Source organism: Carex rostrata, chromosome 14 (assembly GCF_964058835.1).
Source record: "Carex rostrata chromosome 14, lpCarRost1.2, whole genome shotgun sequence".
In the NCBI taxonomy this organism is placed as follows: Eukaryota; Viridiplantae; Streptophyta; class Magnoliopsida; order Poales; family Cyperaceae; genus Carex; species Carex rostrata.
The window spans coordinates 9,948,077-9,964,754 of record NC_135931.1 but is presented as its reverse complement, the minus strand read 5'-3'; the positions used below and the strand labels follow the sequence as shown (position 1 = coordinate 9,964,754).

Sequence of the window (16,678 nt, the reverse complement as noted above, 5' to 3'; positions counted from 1 at the left end):
TAATTTTATAAAAAGCTATATCAAATAATTTTTTTGAACATAAATGTGGACTTAGATAAAATGCTTTGTGGCAACTAATAATACAATTGATTTTTCATTTTTATCATCTCTTCAAGTTTCTGTGAATAAAGCAACATGTATATTTTTTTTAAAATAAGAGTTCCTTTATATCTAATATTTTTTGGATGTCTTTTATAATTTGTGTCTGCATATAGAGAAATAAGGTCTATTATTATTTAGGAGCCTAATAATTGTCCTTCAAATAAACTCTCTCAGCTTGTTTTTCAAGTATTTCATGTCTAACTTTCATTTTCAGCGTTCATATTTGAGTTTTTAAATTTTTATTTCTAACATTTTAAAATATTACTCACAAGCATTTAAACCTCTATCTGCAAGTAATTAAATTCTAAATCTGTGCAGTTTTAACTTCTAACTACTTTTGTATTCAAGCCAAAAAAGAAAATATTCTTTTCACTCACTATTTTTTTTTCTTTAATCATTCTCGTTTATTTTTCCAATGATCCATGATGGATTTTATGAATCTAAAAATACAAATGTTTTTTATTCGATTTTCTCTTTCAAATGAAATCCATGAAGAAATACTTTTGAGTTTTTTTTTCAAGTCGTTTTTTTTTTTTGTAAAGTAAAGTCCATGAGCACTATTTAAATATTTGACACAACTATTTTTAACGATTGTATACAAATTTTTAAATGTATGATACTATATAATCGATATTAGAGGTTTAAACGCTTGAACATAGTATTTTTAAATGATGACATAAGAGGTTTAAATTTGTAGACTGAGGTTTAAAAGTTAGAAAATTTAAAGTCCTCATGAGATTTACTTTAAAAAAAATAATTTAAAATAACTCAAAAATATTTTTTCTGGATCTGGTTTGAAAGAGAAAATCGAGTAGAAAACACTCGTATTTTTAGATTCGTAAAATTTATCACGGACCGTCGAAAAAATGTACGAGAGAAAATTTTTAAAAAAGTGGGTAAAAAAAAATCTTTTATTTTTTGACTTGAAAACAAAAGTAGTTAGAAGTTAAAACTACACGTATTTAGAATTTAGTTGCTTGCAGATAAATGTTTAAATATCTGCAAGTAGCATTTGAAAATGTTATAAATAAAACTTTAAAAATTTTAAAAATGGGCGATGAAAATGGAAGTTAGACAAAATTGAAAGACTTTTTCTATTAAACTAGTTGGGGGATGCGCTCGGATATGATAATTTAAGGGACCAGAACATTTCTCTATTATTTGGACTTGGCTACGGTGCTATGGGTTGCATAGAGGCCTCCCGTGCTATGGCTCAATATTCGAGTTTTTAAAATTCTAACGGTTGATCCGAACCGTTCATCTTGTTCTCCATATTAATATGTGTTTGGAGACCGAATTTTACATTTTTTGGAAATTTTTTACTATTTTTTTAGATTTATTGAAAATCGTTATTTTTCAGACAAATCTGGACCATAAAAAACAGTGATATTCAATAAATCTAAAAAAATAGTAATTTTTTTTTGTGATTTATCTACTTGCACCGGAAAGCATAAAAGCACCTTCAAATTTTGTTTTTAAAAAAAAGTAGAGAGCAACAGCACCATCCCAATTGGAGTTGAGATATAATATCCTCTCATAGTGGCAGCTACCCAGACCCAATTTCGCCCATCTTTTCAATTTATGTGATCTTAGTTGATAAATTATACTGGGAGATATAATATCCTCTCATAGTGGCAGCTTACCCAGACCCAATTGCGCCCATCTTTTTAATTTATGTGATCTTAGTTGATAAACTATACTGGTCAAACATATTATGCAATAGCAACTAGGGATGTAATCTTAATTGGCCTCTGCGCTATTCTACATTTTCATTAGAAGGCTGATAAGTTCACAAAACCAATATCCTCGCCTCAAGTGAAATTAAGCTTTCTTCAATTTGTATTCGCGAGTTCAAAGATATTAGTAATATTCAATTTTCATTAAACGACAGAACTATCAATTTTATTAGGGAGAACTAATTCCACTTTAACTCGCCACACACAGTTTGTTACAGAGTAATATCCGGGAAAGTTTTTGACTCCAAAGGACCACCATCCAAAGTGGGTAAAGGCAAATCCATTTTTTTTTTGGTTGAGAGTGATTATTGGTTCATTAAATTATCTTTGAGAACTACAATGGAAAATCATATTTAACCATTTCTCCTAGCCATACAGGGGCCACAATGGTAATCCACTCCAACAAATTAGCTTACAAGTTGCTTTTTATGTTAGCCACATCATGATTCTCACAAGAAAAAACAAGCTTACCTAAAAATATATAGATGATTTGCACTTGGATAAAAAAAGTAGCTCAAATATCCCTTGATAAGTTGCATAATTCTCTAAGATAAAAATATGACGTCCCCTCTAAATTATTGGCCCCTCGCCTTGTACCATGGATACATGCTATACAACCATTTTGGATCAGACTGGTACAATGGAAATTATAATACCAAGTCAATAACTAGAGTTTCATCAACTCAAGGCCAGAATTGCATGAAGCCACCACAGAAGAAATTATTACTCTCTGCAGCTCCTTGAATTCTAAAGCTAGTATTACATCCCAGCTTCTGTTTTCCCTGAAAAGAATGAAATATATATATATATATATATATATATTTTATAATAAGTTAAAAAAATCACCTGCAGGTTCAATCCCACATGTACTCCTATAGAAGGTCAAAATATCATGTGCCATGTAAAATTGAAAATCTCGTGCATGACATACAATAAAGTAGATGTAGCACATGTTCCCTAAATAACATGAAAATCCTTTACCCCTTTCTCTCCATTTCCTACAAAACATGACACCAAACTGCCTCTCCATCTCCGCTGAATCCGTATCACCCCAGGTACCTGAGGTGCAAGCTGAAAATCAGGACTGTTCAATTTTAAAGCAACCTCCTACAGTCACAGCAGCTACCAAATTAGCTTTGATTTGAATAGAATTAATCTGGACCGTTCGTTCTTTTAGACTGCACCTCAGGTACTTGGCCGGATATGCACTCATCTCTGCCTCCCAGAAGAACAGGATACATTTTAGATGTTGTAGGTTATGTGCAAATCAGAGCTATAAAATATTCCTCCTTTTGCAGGGGTAATATGCGATTTGTGATTTTTTTTGGTAGGGTTACACAAAAAACTATTCTTCCCAAAATAAGTGAAAGTTACATCACTACTGTTCCAGTTTGCAAGCATACCAGACTGGACCATCAGATGCACCTAACTCTTCAAGCATGGGATTAAAAATGGATAGCATCATCTCTAGCACTTCTCTGTCAGTTTCTTTTCTCTGACAAGATTAAGAAAAATACTGCATTAATTTAATAGATGTAATATTTTATAATCATGCAAATCATTGTATAACTGACACTCACATCTGGAGCAGAGTCCATGAGATCTCCACAATTCAAAGCACTTCGGAGATGTGCAACTAATTTATGAGGCAAGCCATAGGTGCATGGCCCATTAGATTTTGAGAGCCATGTTCCCCTTACCATGTGTTGACTCTTTGCTGAGCCGTCACCATCCAAAGCATCAAAGTCTATCATGAAAAGGACATCAAAAGGCTTACGAACAAAAAAAAGAGTAAGGCTTGGGTGCTATGGATAGCATAAGGTCATCCGTGCTATAGCCTCAAAAACTTATCGTATAAACTTCAAACTTCGATTTAAGTAGCTCAATAAATTGGTTATATAATAAACTTGTAGAATACTAATTTTTACTACTTTTGGAATTTTTTTACTATTTTTTATGATTTATGAAAGATGGCAAAAAATAGCCTAAAATATTGACAATTTTCTTTTATTTTTAGGCCATCTTTCATAAATCATAAAAAATAGTAAAAAAATTCCAAAAATAGTAAAAATTAGTAACTTACAAGCTTATTTTATAACCAATTTATTGAACTACTTAAATTGAAGTTTGAAGTTTATACGATAGGTTTTTGAGACCGTAGTACGGAAGTCCTTATGCTATCCATAGCACCTAAGCCTTACTCCAAAAAAAAATAGCAATCCTTTCATCAGGCCAATATGCACTGCCTTAGCGCACAATATTGTCATCTTGAAATTTGGTTTACTAGACATTTGGTTGCCTTACTGCACAAAAATCCTTTTTTGCACTAGCAGTTGACAATAAAATCTGTGGGCAATGCCAAAAGAACACTGACACATTAAAATAAAGGTTAAGAAATTTGCCGGCTTAAATAAAAAAAAAAATTCTTGAAACCCAGCTTCAAAATCTGCTAGTTTAAACAATTATGATTTTGCATCAGGTGCAAAATTGTCAAGATATAAAGAAAAGACTTTCCCATCAGTAAGCCTAACAGTTAAGGTATGTTTACAACTACATCAAGGAGAGATAGTATGTGTTATCTGCAACTGAAATAAAATACTGCATCTGCATTGCAAAATAAATTCTCATAACAGCGGGCTTTAGAACACTCCCTGCTAAACGAGGGCAAAGAGTCATACACCTTACTAACATAGCTGAAGATCAAAACTTTATTTTTACGAAAACCATTTAGCTGGTGGTTTTGTTTTATAATTATCATCCTTTCATTTTTACTATGTAAAAGATCCATCTAAAGCTTCATCTTTAAAAATGCCCAAAAATACTTGTTAACAAAGATCTCAAACTTACCTAAAGGGATAAAGTCGTAGTAATTATCTCCTTTCGGAACAAATCCATAAAATGTTAATAAATGAGAAGACGAATAACTTCCATAGCTAAGATAGCATTGTTGTCCTCTTTCACAAGGCCTTGATAAAGGGAATTTCAAATATTTTGTCAAAAGATCCACTCGACCATATTGAAGAATATGAGGACACAACTGAAAAAATTAAATAAATTAACATCAAGGTCAAATTAACTCTGTTTCAAACACTTGTTGCATCACAATAATTTGTCTGACAAAACACCCTTTTGATGTCTATTTTATTTTTAAATGAGCAAGAGCAGTGGACTTAAGAACTTGATACATATCCTCTCAATTATGATTTGCATCTTATACCACAGGTAATATCGTAATATTTTGCTTCCATATTAAAGTCATATAACAAGCTAGACTGAGAATTTCAAAGTATTCGTGCAGAAGTAAAAAATAAATAAAAAAAAATCTTCAAGTTGAGGTACTAACTGAGTGATTTAAAAGACCAGCAACTGGTACGAGACAAGTCTTCAATTTTCCATCCGAAAAAACAACCTTCATACTGTTAGAATAAAAAAGCTCACAAGCCCAAAGAAATTTATCCCATGTATAAATTTCCTTTTTGAATATGTCGGGATAATCAGAGAACAACATGGGGAATAACATGTCGTATTGTTGCCTCAAGTGCTGAAAAAGAAAGGGAAGAATCAGAAAACATTACAGACGCTGTGTTTTCCCAAAAAAATACCAATTTCCAAGCTCATTCCTCATTTATTGTATTCTCTCCATGGATGAGGTTAGCTAAGGTAATGTTGGAGATTGCTCATATTTGAATTTACAATTTTAAGTAAAGGGAGATGTTCTCAATGAATTATAGGCATAGGATATATTTTGAGGTTTTAACGAGGACACCATATGGAGAAAATTTAGAGAAATAACCTCTTTAGATTGCACTAATTCTTCAAAAAGAAGAGTTCCTTCTAATTCAGCAAGTGCTTCTATTCCAAAACTCAGACCTGTGAAATTAAACATCTAAAAGTTTATACCTTTTACTAAGAAAAGTAAGTACATAATTATGTAATCATAATACCTGTGTTAAAATTTTCAGGAAGTGTGTCAAAGTAGATCTTGAATTTTGAATCTGGGTTAAATCTCTCTCGCATGGTCCACAGAGTTAGCATTGTGTCGGAAGTCATAATCTGCAATTCCTTGACTGCATTGTACTACAGAAAGGAAATATAATTGCAGAGACTAGCCCTATTATTCCATCCACGGGTTGTTAATTCCTTTTGTTATAAAAAAAATAACCTGTTTCATCTTTCAAAATCCCTTCATAGTTAACTGAGTAATATTAATACAGATCTACGAGTAGCAACAGGAGTCGATGACCCTTTGCTGCTTTTGTAGAGCTATCCATGATATTGTGATGGTTTTGTACGGATCACGTGATCATTTGTGATTTTGCATGGACACAGAACAAACTCTGCCTATAGAAAATACAAGAGGCTGACCAACTAGGAGCCGATTGGGCAGACCTGTCATCGAATGATCAGATCCACCATACATCATACTGATCTAGATTAACTGACTTGCCTTCTGTAGTGGCATTGTCATTCATTTCAATTTGGATGGAAATAAACGAAATGGCATACTTTTGTACCAGTAAAACCAAGAATCCTATCTTCCTGTATTATATTCTTGTTCCTTTTACTCCATTGGCAAAAGCTCTCAATAGAGAAAGGGATTATGATGATCACGAATGGGGTGGTGGGGGTTTCACGACAGCCATCTTGGCTGAATATTTGGCAAAAATGGAGGAATTAAGCTGTTTGATGGATTATGGGGATTGTTAGGATCCTCATCCTGATTGGCAAAGGATCTGCTCATCATATCTAAGCTACTCTCACTAACACAACAACTCCTTAATACCAAATGCATGTGCATCAGTTTCATGGATAAAATTTCAATAGCAGTGAAACTGAGAAAGAAAGGAACAAAAACAATAATTGCAGACGCTCAACTTGAATAGCTGGTACCAAAGGAAATGTGGGAGGGGTGGGGGTTTGGTTGCATTACTAAATTATATATACACAAAAATGGTTGGGCACGGGAAGGAGCAACTTTTAATGGAAAATGAAGTGCTTTTAGGGAAAAAAAAATTGATTGTGGTAGAACATACCATTTCTGACTGAAAGATAAGATCCTCAGAAATAATTAACGATTCTGGAATTTCAAGTGCTGCATCTCCAATAGATAAATCATCTGAAGCTATCAGTCCTCTTCCAGCTCCTTTAAAGCCTAAATGAAAAAAAAAAAAAAAAAAAATTATGCACAACCTGGATAAATGAAAAATCTTGAACCACCCTATGAACAGTGGGAAATGCTCCCATTCCCCACCTTCCTAAATTCTTTTATAGTATAACCAAATGCCGATCCTTTCCTTTTTGACAACAATAAAGAATGACTGTTCTAGCATTTGAACAAAAATCGGGAAGAATTAGAGTAGATAAGTTTAACATTTTATGGGCAAAGGTGGTGCATTCTGTGTTCTTAGGGGGTATAAAATAGTATTTTTGAGCTTTTTAGGGATTCATGTGTAACTATCTCAAAGTAGTAATGTAAACAACACTTACATCCAATATTCAACTTTGATTGAACTCCATTATTCTTAGCCCATCTTAGTAAAGAATCATCTTCCTCAATATTATTAGAACTTTCATCAATCATCATATGATCCACAACTCCACTTTGTGTCCCGACTAAGTGCAGTTTTGAAAGTGTTACATTTCTCAGTTCTCGTAAAACTTGTATTGCCTGATGATTAGTAGGTGAGAGTAGAGAGTCTATTGTTCTTAGAATTAAGTTGAGGGACCCAATTTCATTTCTCGGGCTAAATGGACCAAAATCTTCGTCCTCAACAAAATAAAGCTCTATCTGACAGTAGAATAATGCAATGATAATTAGCTTGATGGACAAAACAACTTGAAAAAAAATGGTGGTAGTTTGCATAATATAAATAGTACCTCGTCCATATGGATTAGTCTGGCAGTTTGAATTATCTGATCAAATATTTTAAGAATTTCATCCGTAGAGAGAGAATTTGGCAGCTCAAATTCGTATCTCAAGTCTCTAGCATCTGATAAATTCTACATGAAAAGAGCGGACACAAACAAACCGCTAAATTTAAAAATATAAATTAGCACCTCCACTATTGAATAAATCAACAATTAAAGGCATACATGAATATATATACCGTACCACCTTAGTGTGATAATGAATAGGATTCATATCAGCTGTACCAAACCGAGCTCTCTATTAATTTATTGTTAAGTCTTCTACGGCTCTCATCTGTTTATTAAATTGCTACGGAAGAGTGCCAATACCTCACGAGTCAAGTGGAGTACCAACACAAAAGCGCTCGTAACGCATAGATACAAACACACATAAATTTAAGAATCAGTACCTTCTTTTCTGCGTAAAATTGGTCATCTTGCGTGAGAGGCGGGAGACAAAAGCTGAGCTTCGCTTTCGCCATGTTTGCTTTCATTGAAGAACTGGGACCAGTGGAATAATAAGTACAAAAATAAACTTATGTGGTAGAACCACATAAAGGGTTTAGGGTTTTTCCATTGGAGAAGAAGAGAAATAATGCAATTTTGAAGATTCGAGAGGGGTCCGATTTACGAATTCACATCCGGTGCAATAAGTAGATCCGGACCGGTCTTTCTAACTTAACACGAATTTCAAAACGGACCCCTATAGTTTTCATAGGCACAAGATTGAATTCGGCCCTGCTAAAATTAATCCAGGACGTCCATTTATTATTGCACCCCTCCAATCAAGGGACACTCACTCCCGATTTACTGTTTCTAGGCCCATTAGTTAGGCTTTTATTAGATAAATGTCGGCCCGTATCAACACTTTATGTGAAAAAAAAAAATTAATTTTTCGTAATCCAAACGCACTATAATGTGAGAAATTAAGACATGGCACGAAGAAGTTATCTGGATGTGCTGTAGATATCTACTCAAATTGCATTTGCATGGACTTTAGTTCAGCCTTTTTTCTCAAAAGGTTAGTTCATCTGTAAAAAAGCATTTAAATAACGAGAAGAGGAGTACGAAAAAAATAAATGAAAAGTTTGGTTTTTGTCTCCAGTTGCCTCCCAAAAATGTAGTTTTGGATAGAGAGCTTATTCAACCTGATTATCTACTATTAAAATTTAAAAATGCATGAGGAAGTATTTTGTTCTATATTTTGAAAAATGACACTATTTAAAATTCTCCACTTTATTTTGCTTTTCTTTTTTGCACGGGCCGGTATTAAACGAAGAAACAAAATTTTTTTTTTTCAAGTCGAAATGAGTCGACAAAGTTGTTCATTAAATAAGAAGCTTAATAAAGTGTATTTGTTGGATCAGGATATCATAAAATGTTGGTCCAAGAACAACCGGGAACTGATAATTGATACAATCGGCCTGGAATTATAATTCCAGCCCAAAACTCTAAAAATGGGGGCCTGTTATAAACTTTATAAAAGCGAGACTTCAACTTTTAAGCGACGGACTTTGCTCAAGGAATCTTAAAAGTTGGAGGTTCCGATCCCTCGTGCCTTTCATATCTCATCATATTTTATATTTAATATTTTCGTTTTTAAAGTTTAAATTATCGATCCAAACCATTCAACATGATATATATACTAAAATATGGTTAGGAATGAAATTTTATATTTTTTGAAAACTTTTTACTATTTTTTAAGATGGATAGAAAATCATTGTTTTTTTAACGATTCAAAAACAATGATTTTATACCTATCTTGAAAATTAGTAAAAAAATTCAAAAAATATAAAATTTCATCTCCATGCATATTTTAGTATAAATATTATGTTGAACGGTTCAGATCGACAACTTGGACTTTGAAAACAAAGATATGAAATATGAGGTATAAAAAAGATGAGGCATTAGAACCCTCCTCATTATTTATTGTTCTCATAAATTTCAGGACCAAAATGAAGTTGTCATAAATTGTAGGACCAAAACAGAATCAGGTGGTCCTACCGTCTCAGGTATAGTTTATTGGAAAACAATTCAATATGAGATAATGCCAATCACATGAACCACTGATGCTTCAAATAATTTTTCTGCCAGTAGAAGCAATCTTGAATGCAGAAACCATATTATATGATCACGAAGTCAACTCGCCATCTTTTTATTATTTTCTAAAAGTATATCGCATTCAACTACCAACTTCCAGGTACCAGTTGGTTACAACATCATTGATCACATCGATAATATAGTAATGAACTATCGTTTTTATGCGGAATTTTATTCCATTCTGATCTATAGTTAGAAAACTCTTGTAGAGAAATAAAAGGGCTCAAATAATTGTAAATGGGAAAGTAAAATTTGAATAGGTTTTAAATTATTTGAATAGGAAATGGTACCAACCTTGCGCTACTAGCTATGAGTTAATTAAATGGGAAAGTAAAATTTGAATAGGTTTTAAATTATGGTTATAGAGTAATAACAACATGAGAGGATAAATTAATTAAATTGAAACTTAGAACATCAGATCCCTCCCACTTCTAACAAGGAGAGAATATGAAGACTTGAACTTGCCAGTACAAAAAAATTAAAAAAAACAAAACTATAACATGCCAGCATGATACATGGCATGGATAACGGTAACACTTGGGATGAGATGACGAAGCAACAAGTATTTTTTGGAATTTGAGGCAAGTTCGTTTAACACAGGGTTTTCATTGCTCCTTACAAAACACTGGCACAATTAAGCTGTCGCTTTTAATGTTCCAGGGGCAAATGAACTTTTGGAAAATTCTATCAGTATTGCAAAGGAAATTAAGATCACATAAGTGATATTAATTGACCATAGAATATTTCGTAGACGAAAGTATAATCTTCTACTGTTCCGAATTTCCGACCTTATTTGAAACTGAAAATTTAAAATTAAATTGTTCGCGTGAACTTGATGCTTGCACGTCCATGACATCTTGGCCACTACCAAATAATACAAATTTAAGATTATATATTTATGTCATCATAACAGCACCGATACCTGCAGCTTTAATTTGGCCTTTGTGTATAATTAAATTAGAAAATTAAAGGCCAATTTTATTATTAAGTTATTATCAATTCTGAATTTCTGATAGCTAGCTGCTTGATGTACTTATTTCGCATAGGGAAATAAATCTGGTGCGATTCAAAAATTCCTGCAATCTCTGCCATTCTAAATCCGTCCGTTCATTTGTTTAGAGATTTGCACATAAAAAATAATTGCTCCTTGAAATTTGTGCATTGTAGAATGTGAAGGGAGAGATATGGAGTCGCAGGGATTGTGTAAGATACACGATCTGACGATCTAGTCTCCACTTGCAATTGAGCTGCAAAGTCAGCTGCTTGGACAAGCTTTGACGATCTGAGCTTCAGCTCAGTAGAACGATGAGAGAGATAAAAGAGAAATTGGAACAAATTGTGTATTTATTTCATGATTCGTTCTGTTACAAGTATTAGCCTTATATAGGCGAAGTAAATTGAAAAGGAATTACAACTTTTTACAAACTAGATGCGTCAGATGCATAGCGAGATGACACCTCAGCTGCCAGCACAGCATCTTCTTTATTTGGCAACAGACTAATGAATTCTATTAGACTACGCTTAGGGACCACCTGTCAGTGTTTCAATGATCCTCCCCTTTAATTCAACCCGAATCACTCCCAATTCAGCTTGGGTATCGGACAGATTGCAGGGATTTTTGGATTGCAACAGATTTATTTCCTTTCCCATAGTTGTGAATAATATACGGTTCAAGCACAGCATCCAGAAAACTCAATTATCGGTATTTGTTACGAAATTTATGATGAACTTTTTCGACAAATTGCAATAGATTCTCGAATTATTTCTTATACAATTTGAATTGAATTAATGCATATGCATACAGCTGCTTGTGTATTGTTAACGAAGAAACAATACATGATAACATGGGTCCAGGATAAAGGGCATGAATGCATGATCTTCACGCTTCGGCCAACTCTGGAGGATCTAGGGGTGTAAACGGTCGGATACGGATCGGATAGTGGTCTTACCGTATCCGTATCCGTTATAATTTTTCAGATACGGATACGGATCGGATATCGGACGGATACGGATATTTTTCATAATTAGCTTGTTAGTTACAAAACATCTATTATATTATTAAAATATTAGTCACTAGTTATGTCATAGTGTTATATTGTTCATCAAAATATATATCTATATGCAATTTAATAAATTATTTGTATAATATGCAATTTAATAAATCAATTTAAAAACATATATCACATTTATTGTGGTTTAAAATATAAACGGTCGGATGCGGATAGTAAAATACCTTACCGTATCCGTATCCGTTATAATTTTTCGGATATGGATACGGATACGGATCGAATAATTTAAGTACTTTTCCGGATTCGAATTCGGACGAAATCGAATATTATCCGATCCGTTTACACCCCTGGGAGGATCCCTCTTCCTGGGTAAATTAGGTCTACGCCCCCACAGGGCCCGCCACGTGTACACAAACTATTGTTTGTTATGTAAAGATGTCAACGCCTAAGCGTTAGCCGTTAGGTGATGCTGATCGCACGTCAGATTAGATGTCCCCGTCGGATAAAATTAAGTGCGTTTTTTTTTTTTTTGGTTCTTACATGGCCCGTAGGCCTATTAAGTGCGTTTTCTGCTTGTCTTTTCAGAACGTCGGCCTCCATTCCGGGAATTTTTTTCATAAACCATAATTAATAAATCAAAAATTAGGAAACTAATATGATTATATTTTTTTTAAATCATAAGGACCGTATGGTCCCTATGGTCTCCAAAATTGCATTTTTTCATACCGTAGGGACTATACGGTCTTACCTTTTTTTCTTTTTTTTTATAAAACAGAAATTTTTTAAAATTTTTTATTTTTTATTTTTTGTATTAAAATATTACAAATATTGAATATATTTCTTTGAAAATAGATGAAATATAATATAATTTGATTTATTAGAAAGACTGCAACAAATAACCCGGATCAATATTTTTGAGGTCGGATTTTTCGTGGCCGTAAGAAAAATTAATATATTTCTTTACGTGTTATTGGAAAAAAAAATAAAAATGCTTAGATTCTGAGTTATTGATCCCGGTTCAAAATTCACTTCTAGGCTATGTTGCATGGATACGGATACGGGTATCGTATCGGATACGATACGGATACGGGTATCGTATCGGATACGATACGGATACGGCGATACGCCAATTTTAAAAAATCAAGGATACGATACGTTTATTTTATATATTATATTTTATTTATATTACTAACTCAACATTTATATTATATAAATTAAACATAAAAAAATTATGGATATATTAAGATAAAATAGTTCAAATATATATTAAATATGAATGCTACTAGGATTTAGCAACAAATGGAGAGTGGTGTGGTGGTAAAGGGTCTTGGTTCTTGTTCCGCACAACCAGGGTTCGATTCCTGCTGCTGAAAATATAAGTTTTCCTCAACAATCGGTGTATGCGCGGTGTATAAGGTGTGTGGTGTATGCGGTCCACGGTCCACGGTCCTATTCTGCAGAAGTGTCACTGGTGCAGCAGTATCCTGACCGTATCCGGACGTGTCAGAACCGTATCGCAGCGAGTCAATCCGTATCCTTGACCGTATCAAGGGATTAAGGATACGCCACGTAGGCTGATACGCCAGCTGGCGTATCGGGTGCGTATCAGCTACGTATCCGATACGGATACGGCGCCCAATGTGGCGTATCCGAGTAACATAGCTTCTAGGTAATTCAGAAAATATTGTGATCCTTCTAGGACATTTAATTTATAAAAAGTTGTATCTATTTTGAGAATTCTTTTTGAATAACAATAATTAAATAACTTAAAGTTTTTATTTTTTTTTTCAAAAATAGAAACAATTTTTCATAAATTAAATGTACTAGAAGGATCACAATATTTTCTGAATTACCTAGAAGTGACTTTTGAACCGGGATTAATAACTCAGAATCTAAGCATTTTTATTTTTTTCCAATAACACATAAAGAAATATATTAATTTTTCTTACAGCCGCGAAAAATCCAACCTCAAAAATATTGATCCGGGTTATTTGTTGCAGTCTTTCTAATAAATCAAATTATATTATATTTCATCTATTTTCAAAGAAATATATTTAATATTTCTAATATTTTAATACAAAAAATAAAAAAATTTAAAAAATTTCTGTTTTATAAAAAAAAAAAAAAATGGTAAGACCGTATGGTCCATACGGTATGGAGAAATGCAATTTTGGAGACCATAGGGACCATATGGTCCTTATGGTTTTTCAAAAAAAAAAATAATCATATTGGTTTTCTAATTTTCGATTTATTAATTATGATTTATGAAAAAAAATTCCCATTCCGGACTCATTTGAGATTAACGAGAGAGCTTCTTCAGTTCCTCAGGAGCTGGAGACGGCCTTGATTTGCAAACGGAGAGCAAGTGAAATCATTTCGAGGAGACAACAGACACCGAATTTTTTTATTAATAAAAATAAAATTAATAAAAATTTGAAAATGAAAAAAAAAAAAAATCTTGGATCGGACGTCATAGTTTATAGCAACGCAAAAAAAATGAATGCCACGGTTTACGAAGTTGAAGAACAACATTTGATATTTCCCTACCCAATTCTTTGTTTCTCCTTATTTTCTAAAAATACTTCCCTGTCCAATAAACCCAGACTCCAATTATTAGATAAATACTTATAGAAGTTTTATATATAAAAATGTTTTTTGGGATGTATTTTGGAATATAAAAAAGTTACACTCTGACCGAATACGATTTTGTCATGACTAGTAGCGGACCCAAGAAGGGCAACCCTGGATTCAATTTTTTTTTTAAACACAATGCTATTTTATGCATGTGCTTATTCTTGAATGGATATAATGTCCACTCCTGAATTTAATTCACGGTCCAGTAGAATTAATTTGTACGGGAAAAAAATTAGTTCAGACTGATTCGTGTAAAAAAAGAAAGAAAAAAAATGTATGCTACTAAGGATATAAATATGTATAGTGTCGTGATTAGTTGTGTCATAACTTGGATCATGTGTCTTATTGTGTTGTGATTAAATTTGGAAGGATGATCATAGCAAGTAAATGGTCACAACATATTAATCACGCCGTGGCCATGGCATGTCGTGACAAGACGAGTCCAAACGTAATCAGTCACGTTTGTCATGGTTAACTATTTTTTTTATAATTTAGGTTAGTTTATTTAATATTTATCATTCGATCAATATCTAATGGTCTTTATTATACGTGACAATATGTCGTGTCATGACCAAATCTTTTGTGTAACGTGTCTTGTCGTGTCCATTTTTCGAAAAATTGTCACAGCACGTAACCGGCACACGTGCTGTGACGGAACTGTGTCGTACTGTGACGTATCTTGTCATATCGTGACTTTTTTAGATCTCTATCCACTACATTTCAATTCGTCAGGAAAAAAAATTGTAATCTTGTTAATATTTTGTGCCTACACTTGATCAAAATCCTAGATCTGCCCTTGGTCACGACACGACACGTGATCCAAGTCATATGTTGTGACTCGCGTGTCCCATATTATGACAATATTTTTAGAAAATTGACACAGCAGGTGAACTAGTCTGGTCATAGCACGCAATCACCAGGACCGTTAGATCTTGATCGGAATTTAAGTTATTTTATTACATTGCCCAAGTTGCATGCTGTGACTCACGTGTCCCGTGTTGTGACAATTCTTCGTAAAATCAACGCATCGCACGATCACGTGTAATCAGAACTGTTAGATCTTTATCGGAATTTAAGTTAGTTTATTACATTGTCCCGTGTTGTGACAATTCTTCGTAAAATTAACACATCGCACGGTCACGTGTAATCAGGACCATTAGATCTTAATCAAAATTTAAGTTAGTTTGTCCAATTAAAATCAATATCTATCAGTCTTGATCACATATAACTACATACCGTGATCATTTACATGTCATATTGATTTTTTTTAAAATGGTCACACAAAGAACACGCGAGTCACGTGCTGTATCCCGATATTACTGATTTTTTTAAAAATACTCATTAAAAAAATTAATTTAATAAAAAATAACCATATATGAACTGAAATTTTAAAACTACCCAGATCGCGGATTTTTATTCCGGGCCGCGGAAAAAATTATTGCCCCGAAAAAAAAAATTTTTAATTTTTTATTCCGAGCGCGGATATTGCCCGAACTGCTGAAGGAGTGCTTCTGACCCCAACTTTGCACCTCTGATTAACATACCAAAACACCTTCAAAAATCATGAAAATTTACTGACATGCATTCTTGACTTCATAAAATAAGACTGTGAAGTTTCATAGCAAAGATCAAAACCGATCGTGAGATATCGGCTCTCAAAAATTGCCCGAACTGCTGAAGAAGTGCTTCTGACCCCAACTTTGCACCTCTGATTAACATACCAAAACACCTTCAAAAATCATGACAATTTACCGACATGCATTCTTGACTTCATAGAATAAGACTGTGAAGTTTCATACAAAATCTCAAAACAGATCGTGAGATATCGGCTCTAAAAAATTGCCTGAACTAATTTCGAACAAACTATATATACCCAGTTTGAGTTTGAGTTTGAATAAGATTCAAAACGAATTGGTTTGATTTGTTTCATAACAAACTAATTTCAAATTGAATTAATTACGAACTTTTTTTTGAATCAAACTCAAATCAAATCACGAACTACGAACTTTTTGTGCCGCCTTACATGAGAGCAAAGAGAACGGAACGCGAGAGATTTCTTTATTTAAAATGACTGAATGACGATAGAAAAGGTAACTAAATTGGAGAGTTTCTATATTTTAGAAGGATAATATGATACTTCAAATTTGGTGAGAAGTATGTAATATTAATGGTTTAGAAGGATAAATATTA

General features: G+C 33.2%; 2 protein-coding genes across 4 annotated transcripts in view; both read right to left on the bottom strand.

Moving 5' to 3' along the window:
* The window catches only part of LOC144565104 ((DL)-glycerol-3-phosphatase 2-like), a 69,275-nt gene that overhangs the window by 25,849 nt on the left and 26,748 nt on the right, over positions 1 to 16,678 (bottom strand). The gene's annotated exons all lie outside the window — the stretch shown is intronic.
* LOC144565685 (SET domain-containing protein) lies at positions 2,349 to 8,356 on the bottom strand. 2 transcript variants are annotated; one of them, XM_078315506.1, is made up of 11 exons: positions 8,156 to 8,356; positions 7,716 to 7,869; positions 7,326 to 7,626; positions 6,872 to 6,990; positions 5,783 to 5,915; positions 5,632 to 5,708; positions 5,182 to 5,379; positions 4,686 to 4,875; positions 3,419 to 3,585; positions 3,242 to 3,333; positions 2,349 to 2,620 (listed from the first exon to the last, which is right to left on the bottom strand). In XM_078315506.1, the coding sequence occupies exons 2-11, from the start codon at positions 7,722 to 7,724 to the stop codon at positions 2,506 to 2,508; spliced, it is 1,401 nt and encodes a 466-aa protein (XP_078171632.1). In that variant the 5' UTR covers positions 7,725 to 7,869; positions 8,156 to 8,356; the 3' UTR covers positions 2,349 to 2,505. The 2 variants fall into 2 exon arrangements, with proteins under 2 accessions (XP_078171632.1, XP_078171631.1); XM_078315505.1 differs by having other exon boundaries at positions 7,716 to 7,838.

Excerpts from the sequence above, each read along its gene's own strand:
- LOC144565685 (XM_078315505.1), bottom strand. The coding sequence starts at position 8,239 with ATGAAAGCAAACATGGCGAAAGCGAAGCTCAGCTTTTGTCTCCCGCCT. Across the intron at positions 3,334-3,418 it reads TCATGGACTCTGCTCCAGAT|AGAAAAGAAACTGACAGAGA; the intron begins GTGAGTGTCAGT and ends TAATCTTGTCAG. Across the intron at positions 2,621-3,241 it reads GCATCTGATGGTCCAGTCTG|GGAAAACAGAAGCTGGGATG; the intron begins GTATGCTTGCAA and ends CATTCTTTTCAG.